This window comes from Schistosoma haematobium, chromosome 6, assembly GCF_000699445.3.
Source record: "Schistosoma haematobium chromosome 6, whole genome shotgun sequence".
NCBI classification, from domain to species: domain Eukaryota; kingdom Metazoa; phylum Platyhelminthes; class Trematoda; order Strigeidida; family Schistosomatidae; genus Schistosoma; species Schistosoma haematobium.
This window is the reverse complement of record NC_067201.1, coordinates 16,403,492-16,416,843: the sequence shown is the minus strand read 5'-3', so window position 1 is coordinate 16,416,843 and position 13,352 is coordinate 16,403,492. Positions and strand designations below refer to the sequence as shown.

The 13,352-nt window shown below is 32.6% G+C and overlaps 1 protein-coding gene across 1 annotated transcript in view; it reads right to left on the bottom strand.

Annotated features, from left to right (window-relative positions):
* Positions 1 to 13,352, bottom strand: part of CASKIN2 (Caskin-2) — a 66,581-nt gene that overhangs the window by 39,876 nt on the left and 13,353 nt on the right. The window contains exon 2 of the mRNA XM_051216979.1: positions 5,898 to 6,070. Within this exon, the coding sequence (XP_051065608.1) occupies positions 5,898 to 5,951 (54 nt within the window). The 5' untranslated portion in view covers positions 5,952 to 6,070. The remainder of the gene's footprint in view (positions 1 to 5,897; positions 6,071 to 13,352) is intronic.

Here is a 13,352-nt window from a genome sequence, read left to right as displayed (position 1 = left end):
TAAAATATTGTTCAAGAAAAGTTATGAAAGAGTATATACAAAAGAATACTGAAACTAATAATCTGAAGGAAGATAAAGAGTGAATAAATCTGTACTATTGTGGCCGATTTTAAGCCACATCATTCATCGTCTCTAGTCACTAATCACGGTAAATTAGTGGACTCCAACCAAGTATTCTGAAAGTGTCGACATGGGTCAGAATAAAAGAAATCAATGATTTCATGAACTGAAGTCACATTTACGGTTAAGCCACCTATAGCTTTCTTTCAATCGATTCCGATACAACTTGACAAGATATGTCGAAATAGGTGAGATTATGTTACTATATAATATATAAAATAACCAACATTCTCAAATGTGTACAACTTAATTTTGAATACTATTTTTAAGTCACGAAAATGTGAGTCATTTACACAATAACTTTTCAAATAAGAAACATGGTTATTTGAAATAAGTTATTTATGTATTCTTTTTGTATGGTTAAACGATATAAAACATTGATCCGTCATATTTGAATAATTGCCACGGTTACTTTTATGGTACAGTAGTTATGTCATAAATACACTCAACTTTACAGCTACAGATAGAGTTGAATTTCAAGTTAAACTAGAAACATAGCAAAGAAATAAAACTTTTCATTTGAGTATTTAGTAGAGTTTAAAATGAGTAAAAACTTCATAAAACTGATCATCAGTTAACTATAAGTCATATTCTTCATTATGAAACTCGTTCTGACTTTCATGAATCAATTCTCAAACAATTAACCAAATTATTTGATCATCTATAAAAAGACTTTTTAAAATGACCACAGCTTACTATATAAACTGCTAAAAAATCTATTCTAATTGGTTTCATTGATAAATCATTAAACTTTATAATGGGAATCTGCACCGATCCTCAATCGTAAATTACATCATCTATTGGACTCACCATTAATTTAAAGATAGCTTATCTCATGAACTGGGCATCATGTTGTTATAGTTTGTAACCGCCGATTAGAGAGTAGTGACTTAACGATCAGATCAAAGACGCGTAAACCTGTATGAGCAGTCTAGAGTCCTGATTAGCCCTGCTTTCCGCCTAGCCCAGCCAGATAATTCCAGAACACAAGTCTCAGCCTCTGCGATATGAATCCTTATATTTCAAATATACTCTGTTTATATACCAATTAAGCAGACCACATCGTACCATAAAATAGAAAATAACATTTGTACAATATTTGGCTAACAAGGAAATGATACGTGAAATGAATATTGACCAATAGAAAGACGATATCATTTCAAGTCCAAGGATAGCATTAGACTTAAAAGGATAATTTTTGGGATATTTTTCTGAATATCCCAACACAGGTGAAGAACAGTGGAATAATAAGAGGATTATTGGATAGTTATTTAATTCATTTTTTTGAAACAGCGTAATTCAAACAAATTAATCTAGATATCATGGTAAACATGTGAGATCTTCTGTATCAGTCAGGTAGAAAGTTCAATAGTTCACTTTTGAAGCTCTAATTAAACTGCGATATAATGTGAAGATCATTCAAAATCATCCGTGACAACTGTCATACTTTCAACAGTGTTAAACTTTGGCTCTCATGTTTTCAATAATTTACATTGACAACCGTCAAATTTATAGTGTTGATAAACTGATAACCAGTTAATTGGTACTGATTATACAATCTAGTGTTATATATATTACTAAAAAGGTACTTACTTACGGCTGTTACTCCTCACGGAGATGCATAAACTGCCCACCAGCATCCTCCATCCATCTCTGTTCTAGGCAATCCTTTCAAGTTGAGATTTATCCTTTCCATATCTGTTTCCAATTCCCAACGTAGTGTGTATTTCCGCCTTCCACTGTTCCGCTTCTCTTCAGGATTCCAAGTTAGGGCTTGCATCGTGATGCAGTTTGATTATTTCTGTAATAAGTGTCCTACCCATCTCCAACGCTTTTTCCTAATTTCCTCTTCAATTGGAAGCCGGTTTATTCTCTCCCACAGTAGGCTGTTGCTGATGGTATCCGGCCAACGGATATTGAATATCTTGCGTAGACAATTGATCAGAAATACGTATAACCTTTTGATGATGGTTATAGTAGTTCTCCAAGTTTCAGTTCTGTACAGTAGAACTGTCTCGACGTTCGTATTAAAGAATATAACTTTGATATGGGTTAACAGTTGTTTTGATTTCCATAAGCTTTTCAACTGTAGGAACTCTGTCGTTTCTTTGCCAATCCTCTCCTTTACGTCTCCATCCGATCCTCTTCGTTTATTGATGATGCTTTCCAGGTACGTGGGAGTTTCCACAACTTCCATAAATATATATCTTCCTTACTCAGGCTTATATACAGCTAATCTTAAATTCTAATGAGGAATACTAATGAAAAAATAACTTGAAAGAAAAATCCTATTTTTTTTAAAAAAATTTTTCTCCCTAGAATATCGTTCAGTTGTTTAGATTGCATTTCATTCATTTTTTTCCCTTTATTTATTAATTAAGAATTTAATAAAGATCTTTCTTACATGCTGAAATAGAAGAAGTTCATGTCATTAAAAATTCAACAAATTCATTTTAAATTAGTTTGTACATTTTTTTTTAAAAAAAAGACGAACTTTACAATGTCAAATAGTTTACGTTACTTGCAACTATTCAACAGTATACACATTTTTTTGGGTTTTTTGTTTGTTTGTTATTTGTATATGTGCGTGAGTTGGTGTTGCCATAGAAATTATGGAGGAAAAAGATAAGAAATTATATATAATTCAATAGAATTGTGTTTTTTTTTCAATATGACATTCTTCCCGTTCACATTCTGATACTACTAATATAGTAACATTACTTTGATTGCCTTTGCTGACAACTGACTAAAAATCTATACACAATTGCACACATTCCTTTCATATATTCAAATATACAACAACTAACTATAGGTAATACAAATAGAAAAGTAATAATCGTATTCATGAAAATTATGATGTTTTGTACTTTCTATAAATGGTTCTTATTTTCACTATTTCATCATCCCTTCACTCTCGCACAAACACACACACACGCATACACCAACACAACTAGATAATTTCTTTTCCTAACTTATCTTGAATCTTTGAATATATATCCATAATTATTATTGCTTTAAATATTTGTACGACTTTCAGAAAGTATACATAATGATAAAAACAACAACACTACTACTAAAAATAATAGTAGTAATGCAGTAATTATCAGTAGACAAGAAAATTTCTATTTTTCAAACTGCCTTTCCTTCACTTTTTTTCACTCAAGTCATTGTTTTGTTCATAAGTAGATAACCAGTAGTATTTTTGAAACTGAAAAAAAGCTTGACGTGATATCTCAACGGAAAGTGATATATATATATATATATATAGAGAGAGAGAGAGAGAGAGACGGCATGCAATCCTACTACATACTACCATACATAAATACATGAGTATGACAACTTGATGAACACGATAGTTTAGTCGAATGTGGAAATTCCATTCTTTATATGCATTCGGTAATAAGTTACAATGCAAAAAGAAAACATTAAACCAAATCAATATGACTGCTTTTTGTCACTATTCATCTTACTGTTTTACTATTATGTGGAATAAAGCAAAAAGAACAATTGAAAATACTCGTGTAAAAAAGAGCTAAACATTTTCTTTTTAAAATAAGTGACAATAATCCATAGTGATGACTACCATTAATAACTGTGAGTTGTAAATTGATGAATATTTTGTTCGTTTTAAAACGTTTTAACCAATAAAAAATAAACAACGTTAATAGTTTTGTATCTTTCGAAAACAGAAAAAAGAAATCAGTATAGGGGTTGTGGGAAAAAAACCCAGTTATTCGAATGGTTTTATGCAACAAAAAGAAAACAGAAATCAATTCATTCTCGTAATAGTGTTTTCTTTCTATCATTGAAGTGATATGTTGCTAAGGATTCTGAATCTTTAAAAGTATAACGTATTGCGGGAAAATCAATCTAAAAGAATAATTTACATATGAAAGTAAGACACTTTTCGTTTATTTACTTCTGTACTAATTAATTCAATATAATTTTCTTGTATTGGTTTCCATAGGATGTGGATTATACTAACTTATTAACTGTGATTTTGCGCTTAAATAACGATTATTCAGTTGATAAACTTTATAAATAATGATTTTTGATATTAAGATCACGATCTTAGTAAAACAATCAATGAAACCAGGAGGAACTGGAAAGTATCGAGACTTTGACCTTTACACCAATTGAGCGTTTGTTGCGGAACCGACAGTCCTGATTTCTATTCCAGATAGGGTCATGAATGCTCATTGATGAGGGATCACATATGGAAATGAAACATTTGTGCATTGGGGAGAATCATTCGAGCATGTGAACGTTTTAAGCGCTTTACCCTAAACCTGGTCACTTTTCGGATTATTAATTTCGATACATAATTGTAGAACCTGAATAGAATGTATTGAAAAGAATATTCTTCATTCATATATTGGTCTCTTTAATATGATGGTGATCTACAAACAACTAATGAAAACTAATTTTTATAGTAGTTATACCAACTAATGTTGGTTTATAGCTAACTACATCAACTTCATTCTCCCCGAGAATCCCAGAGACCTCTCATTTGACGCAACAGTTGTTACAACTAGATCTTAGATTCTTAATATACCACGTATATTAACATAAGCGCTCGAACGCTAGAACACTCCCAAGTCGCAAATGAGAAGACAGAAGACACGTGAAAGAAATGCTATTCCAAACAGTATCAATTATGATACAAATCTATAAGGTATTTATAGTTTTTAGTAAAAATGAAATCATCATTGTAGTCCTCCAATCCGCATACAGGGGGTTATTAGCATTTGTCCAATAGGGAAGCTCCACGTAGGGACTTTGGAATATTCTTCCAAAAGATGATTGGGTGGGATATCTTCGGCTCTTTCTGAGCTAAGAAGATTCCTTGGGTCCACCCGTGGACTGTCCTCATAACTTACTTTTAAACTATGTAAAATCTACACATAACTATGCACTTTGAAATGGTTTCTTATCTCTTTATCGATTACTTAATCCAAAAAACGTGTGCCAATTTAAATTAAACAAACCTTCATGCGAGAAATTCAGCTCCAATTATTTCGATTATTTATCAAAAATTCACTGAGTGATCATTTAACAATAACCAATATTGTATTGTTAGACCTTGATTGCTAATTGAATTCTATCATCCAAGTTACAATATAGCAACTATTGATACTATAACACTGTGTACTTCACTTGATTTTAAATGTTTTGAAGAGCTCACTATATGTTATTTGAAGCACAGATTGGCATTTCTTATCAACGAGATATATCAGCAATATTTGGAGAACTAACACTCCTAGCGTTATATGTATACGTACTATGACCCAGGGTTTTCTGGAAATTTCAATCATGGTTTTAGTATTATAAGCAAAGATGGATAGTGGCTAACAGTGGAAATCAGGACGCATGTTTCGTCCTATTTAGGACTCGTCAACTGGATGTACCCGCATCCGAGAGTTAATGTTCACCCCATGGACTCGAACCTTATACCGTTCGTTTCAAACGCCATCGCGTTATCTACCCATCTTTGCTTATAATACTTGTAAAATAGGGTAATATCGAGGTCATCTACAAAGGATGAACATATACCAATAATAGACTGATCAATTTCAGTCCTAAACATCAATGAGAAGATTTAAATAAACAATACAAAATGAATCATGACTTAATTATTTCAAATTATATTATTATTTGTAACTGTCTAGAATAAATAATGTTCACTTCATAACGACCACAGTTTTATCACCCAACAAACATTAGAAATAAATAAATAATTCAGGATATAATAAAGCATAAAACCATAATGATCTTACAGCGATATCTTTTCTGGTTTTACATGAGTTCATATTCATGTACATTGATTTCATGTTTTCCAATGTATACAATACACCTTAGTGAATCAATGAATAGTTCAAATTTCCTTTGATAGAATATGGATGATGATGATGATGACGTAACCGTAGATATCAAAATGAATCGAAATAGTCTGGAAAGTAACATTAAAACAAAAAAAAACAGTTTACGGTTGAATAATTTTGGAATCATATTTGAAAAATTAAATAAATAAACTTTTAAATAGACAATAAAATTTTCCAGTTTGTTTTATGCTTGGATATATATATATACTAGTAGAAAAATGTGATATTCGGTTCGTGTGGTGACAATGATGACAATAAATGACAAAATCATAGAATATGATTATATTGGTTGAACTAGTGATTTCCTCACAAAACTGTCGACTTTTTCCAAATCCCAACCGAAAAATTGTAGGAAAACTGGATACTTAGTCAATTGATTGAATATATCAATTGAGAGATATAAAGCTGTTATTTATATTTAAACTTTCATACATTTAGACCAAGTTGGTTGAAAAACCACTGAAAACCAGTAGGCCTAGTCTGAGTATCCTCAGCAATGCGAATCCTTGGATTTCCTTAGTAACTGAAACCGGAAAATTCAGGTATTGCTTCGAGCTCTTAATATTCAGACTATTAAGTTAGTGTCCAATGGTTTATATTTCTAGCTGCAGTGAATATAATATTAACAACGAATTATGAGTAGTATCAGTAACAAGATTGCGACATTAAAACAATGGAATAAAATGCAACAGCAGTGGATTATCTGTTATTTTATATATTAGGTATCTGGTAGAGACAATATAAGTTGTCGGATAATAAGTAAATAATGAAAAGTGTAAACCACAAACCAACCAACAAGCATCCGCTTCTGTTACATTTGTGAAATAGGTGAAAAACCGTGAACATAACCGAGTCAGGTGTGAGGACGTTACTCACCAAAGACAAGGGGAAGTGGTGGCTCAATATCGCGGATGACGGCTTATTGGTCTAGAGTTTGAGTGTTCGCTCACGCAACCAAAAGTCCTGGGTTCGATTCCTGTGCTCGGAATCGGCGATGGGCACTGCTTAGAAAAGCCATACTAGGACGAAACGGTTGTTCAGTGCTCCCAGGTTTTCAGTGGCCGTCGGTTCATGATTTCAATGAAACACAAATCTGTCAGACATCAATCAAAAGTTTTAGTTTTACAAATGAGGATCTTATATGGTTTCATAAATGCTCTAGTAGTTCATAGTTGGACTATACACATGAGTTAAAAATGCTTGTACACTTATTATATATGTTCACAAATGACTATCATCCATTGCACTTTTGAACTATTAAACTCAGTGTCAATATTATGTATTCTGACTAATATATTTCATTTAGAATTGAGAGCTAATTTGTTACAACACTTTTAATGAAAACATTATATCAACAAGTCAATATACTTGTGCTATGAACATCATATACTGGAATCAGCTAGAGAACTACTGAGTGAGATATTTATTCATTGGCTCTCATTTAAATCACTTGATCAGAATTATAATTCATAAATTTTAGTTGTTTGAATGATGACATTGTTCGTAAACAAAATTTCAATCGTGAACTAAGTAAATGAAACAAAAAAACTCAAGGTCTGCCATGAAATCCAATCAGTTTGATTAAATCAATATTAAAAATATGAAAATATAATATCGTTTCAATGGTTGAGATCATGAATCAATTGAAGCTAGACCACCATGGAAAACCTGGAAGCAATGGACGGCTGTTTTACCCTATTGTGGGACTCCTCAGCAGTGTGCATCCATGACCTCGTCTCGCGAGGTACTTCTAGGTTTTCTATAGTGGTCTAGCTTCAGTTGACTCATGATCTCAACCATTGAAATTACTATAATATCCACAAAACCCTTCTGGCATGATATTATTTAATTACACAGCAGCAAATTAATACAAACATCTTTATCATACAGATCAATCATTAATCAACTAGTTCAATAATGATATCTGTGACTACTGAGCTCAATATTTCAAGTTCATATCTCCAATGTAGTATTATCACTTAGAATTGAATGTATTCATTGTGACTGATAAGTTACAACAATTATAAAACCTAAATCTACAACATTTTGTCAGTAGCTAACAACACACTGAATAAAATAAAAACTTTTATTGATTTAATGAAGATGATAACAGATTAATGATTCATAAAATAATCAAATAACGTTTCTTTCTTAACAGAAACGAATTACAAATAGAAAAAGAAGTGAGTTAACAATGATAAAGAAAAGTAAGTCTGAACTAAAGTAAACAATCAATTGAAGTAAATATAAATAAACAATAAATCACACTTTCTACCTTTTCTTTTCTAAAAAAAAAATTGACAAAACTAAAACACAACAAACAGTAGGCATGTCTAAATCATAAATGATGTCAGTAACAAACGATGTAATTATTAGAATGAAATGATAGTTAGTAGTAGTAGTAGTATTAATAGTGTGGTATAGGCTACTTATACTGACAGATATGAGTAGTATGTAGCCCCAATCAGAAGAAAATTTAAATGAGGAGAACAATAAGAAATTCACAGAGTAATCGAAACAACAACAGAATCAAAAGAATAATGGAGTATTTAAAGGACGATGCAAAGAAGATGTGCAAATGATGTATTTAATGTATGATTTTCATATTTCACGAAGTCACTCTGTAATTTAATGTTAAACAATAAGTTGGTTCTCTCTACCAAGTATTCGTTCACCACATTAGTAATGGAAGCGCATCAATAGATCATCTAAACTACTATTGGACTCTTTTTTCGCTCTATAAATAATGATAATGATAAAAGTACATATACGTAACGATATCAAATATTTAGGTAAATAAAATAGTTTCCTATTTCCTTATTCACCTTGCTTAAATTTCTAAACAATGCAAGTCTTTTACATGCATTCTCTCAATTAGTTAATAAGTATTTCATTTCAATGTGCTGATATGGTGTGTGTGTGACAATTTACACTAATACAAACGTATATATTTCAGGTTCTATGTTCTTTATGATTTAGTAACTTACTTACTTATTTATGCCTGTTACTGCCAATGGAACATAGGCCGCCGACCAGCATTCTCCATCCCACTCTGTCCTGGGCCTCCCTTTCTAGTTATATGCAATTTTTGTTCATTTTTCTCACGTCTGTCTCCATTTCTCGACGTAATATGTTCTTTGGTCTTCCTCTCCTCTTTTGGCATTCAGGATTCCATGTAAGTGGTTGTCTTGTGACACAGTTGGGTGCTTTCCTCAATGTGTGTCCTATCCACTTCTAGCGCTTCTACCTAATTTCTTCCTCCACCTGAATTCGGTTTGTTCTGGCCAACGGATCCGATGTATTTTGCGTAGACAGCTGTTAATAAACACCTGTATTTTCTGGATGATGGCTTTTGTAGTTCTCCAGGGTTCTGCCCCATACAGTAGAACTATATTGACATTTGTATTGAAAATCCAGACCTTGGTGTTGGTTGACAGTTGTTTTAAGTTCCAGATGTTCTTCAGTTGTAAATATGCTGCTCTTGCTTTTCCGATCCGCGCTTTCACATCTGCATCAGATCCACCGTGTTCACCAATGATGCTGCCCAGATATATAAAGGCTTTTACATCTTTTAAATCTCCACCAAGTAACTAACTGACCAATTAACTAATCAATTAATACAAATGTACACATTTACATTGAATAGATAATTCAAATATTCAATATTTTCGTGTTCGTTTCTCTATAGTTCTGTTTTTAATTATTCAATTAGAATCTTTTTTTAAAGGGTAAACTATGAATTACTTTTGATGACTACTACATATGTATGTTAATTTATTATGAGTAGTTTGTATGGAGATTGTTTAATTTTGTAAAATGAGATATTTGAACTATCATGAACTGATTTTAATGAGAAAGCTATTGAACTTCAGGGAATATGGAGTAATTAATATATATAAATTCTAATATAACTAAACATCAGAAACATATGCGTGACATAGATAAAAAAAGGAATGCTTAGTAAAATTAAAGGAGAGGACAGTGATAGGTGAATGAAAATAGTATATAATAAGAGATACCATTAGATTTTAAATATGACCAAGAAAGATATCTCTCAATTGAGCGAGTTTTCCTAACTTTTGTAATGAATGTAAAAGAAAACTACATCAGAAACACCATTGCTTTTATTCTGGATCAAGTCTGATAATATCTCAAACCATGTCGTTATACCACTTAAAAGATATCCATCAAGAATTAGTAATGGATAGCGAGATTGAACGTTCGATATAGTATTATTTCGTACAATGGTGTTATGTTATAGTCGAATTATCTATTTTCTTCTTTCGACTAGTCTCAGTGTTGACAGATAATTTACGATGAAGAGGTACCTGAGATGATGTTCATAAAACATGTCCAAGTCACAGAATCCAGTGTTTCACAATGGTGGTACCAAATAAATTTTCTTTACTGTATCCGAACACATATTTTCAAAGTTTACCATTAATAACTTGTTTTTGCTACTAGATATTACGAATCCTTCGGAGACAAAGATAATTGAACGAAAATGTTTTCCGAACATACTCAGCTCGACAGGGTAATTTTGCAATGACACGGCGAAACGGCTTACACTAACTAGTTGTAGAATCGACCTTTTACAACTAGAATAACAGTAAGAAGGCTCCTAGATTGCCATGAGCCACTTTAGCTTTCACTATGCCTACATTTGTTTAATTTGTCAAGCCAATGCCAGCATTCACATAAAGACTTAGAAACAAGAACATTCTGACTAGTGTTAAATGATTACTGAAAAGATTAAGTGCAAGTACATTCTTGTGATTAACTGCCTACATTTTTATGAAATTTTCGATGTAAACTCACAAAAAGCTTTGTTCAACCTGATTAAATGTTTTCGATAAAGTTTGTTTATAACATCATTGATTTTAAACTCATTTTACTCCATGCTATAATCAGAGAAGTTATTAATAAATAAATTAGATTGTAACTTACTACTCGTAAAACTAACATAATAATAATATCAGATGGGTTTTGTGGGTATTATAGTAATTTCAATGGTTAAGATGATGAGTTCAACCAGTCTGTTGTGAAATAGTAACTCAGTGAAGATAATGATAGATGTGTCGCTCAGTTTCGTGGATTGGTTGAAGTTAGACATTAACACCATTGGATGCCGGCCAGCTCAGTGGTCTAGTGGTTAAGTGCTCGCGCGCGAAACCATTAGGTCCTGGGTTCGAACCTCGCAGCGGGTGAGGTCATGGATGCGCACTAGTGATGAGTCCCACAATAGAACGAAACGGCCGTCCAGTGCTTCCAGGTTTCCCATGGTGGTCTAGCTTCAACTGACTCATGATCTTAACCATTAAAATAATATATTCAATAGTAAGAAATTTCCGTTAATTAAAAGATATAAATCCCAAACTGGTCTAACAGTGATTGGTTTATGATTTCAATGTAATTCAACAACCTCCAGAATCCCATACTGAAAAATAAACATTTAATCGAATTAAATAAACGTATACATAGATCTAGTAGAGCCCATTTTTCTCTTGAATTTATTCTTAAATATTTTTCCCTTCATCTATATTACCAGTAAACATGCAAATGATGAGTCAAACAGAATGAAATATTCATCTAAGATTTCTACTACTAGCCATGATCCATTTATTGAATATACAACGTTTTTCATCATTATATCAAAAAAGGTATTTAATAAACAAGCACTGTGTACTAGTATTAAAACTGGCTCACCTTTTGAAAAAAAAACATTTAATTAAACCAGACAAAAACACAGAACAACAACAATAGAAAACAGTTTATCAAAGCAGATTAAACTATTAAAGGTTAACAATGAATCATGTCTATTTATTTGTAAACACATGTTTTACAAGGGATGATAAATAATTCTATTATTGTGAAATGGATATTTCGTGGATTAGTTTAAGCTGGACATTAACACCGCTGAATGCCGCCCAGCTCAGTGGTCTAGTGAGTAAGTGCTCGCGCGCGAAACCATTAGGTCCTGGGTTCGAACCTCGCAGCGGGCGAGGTCGTGGATGAGCACTGCTGAGGAGTCCCACAATAGGAAGAAACGGCCGTCCAGTGCTTTCAGGTTTTCCATGGTGATCTAGCTTCAACTGAATCATGATCTTAACCACTGAAATGGATATTTGTTGATTATTGTATTCTAAATAAGGCTAATAACTGAAACATATATTGTGTCTGTGAAACATATATTATCACATGCTTATTTCTCATCTGATAATATAAATAAGAAGAAATAATTTATTATCTTCGAAATCACTATACAGTCTCATCTCTGATTAAACAAAGAAAACAATTAGTCAAATCTGTGCATAAATATATATATATATATATATATATATATAGGTTGTATTTGTCATAAATTGATCACATTTGAGATACGTTTGGAAACCAGTGAATCTTGAACAGTCATTTAGTCTTTAACGTCTAATCACAACCACATTATGGATGAAACCCAGTACCTTCGAATCTCTCAGCGAACGCTTAAAATTCTGAGCTACTGAGATATCTTTCCATACCTTTGAGAGGACGAAAAGCGAATGTCCAGCGCTTTAACCGGGTTGGTATATACAGAACATCCACCTAGGAGAGTTGGAAAACTCTGATTCCAAACTAACAGTGTAAATGGACCCCAGAATCCTGAGGAAACAAATGGCGTATGAACCAATTGTTGGTCACCAGCTACCAAGAACTACGTCTCCTTACGTTGCCCCACTGCCTTGTAGGTTAGGCCGCTAAGTCAATAGCTCATGTTGTGGCCACTCAAGTAAACCACCTGCTTCGGTTCGGGAATCCGGGTAGTATGCAAGCCCTCACACAAATCGAATGATTTATGTGGCACATTTCTGTTTGGTACCTTCTTGTACCAATGTTTATGTGTTTGAATAAAAAAGTAAAATAAATCTGTGATTTTCAACGGTACCCTTATTGAGATCGATTTGTGACTAGTAAAATCCAAAACTTAAGTAAATATACATAAAGTTCATTCAACTAAAATAAAATTATCTTGCATGTAAAGCTTTATGCTGAGACTTCGATCGATACTCTATTAAGCAAAAAGAATAATAAATACAGCTCTTCGAAAGAAAACTTTATATAAATTATCATAAAGGAATAATATACTCAGTAATAATAATTAAACACCATTACAATAACTGAGCTCATCATTCAATTGAAGCTAGACCACCATGGAAAACCTGAAAGCACTGGACGGCCGTCTCGTCCTATTATGGAACTCCTCACTAGTGTACATACACGATCCCGCCACCCACGAGATTCAAACCCAGGATCAATCAGTCTCAAGTGCGAACTCTTAACCTCTAGACCATTGAGCTGGCCGGCATCCAATGG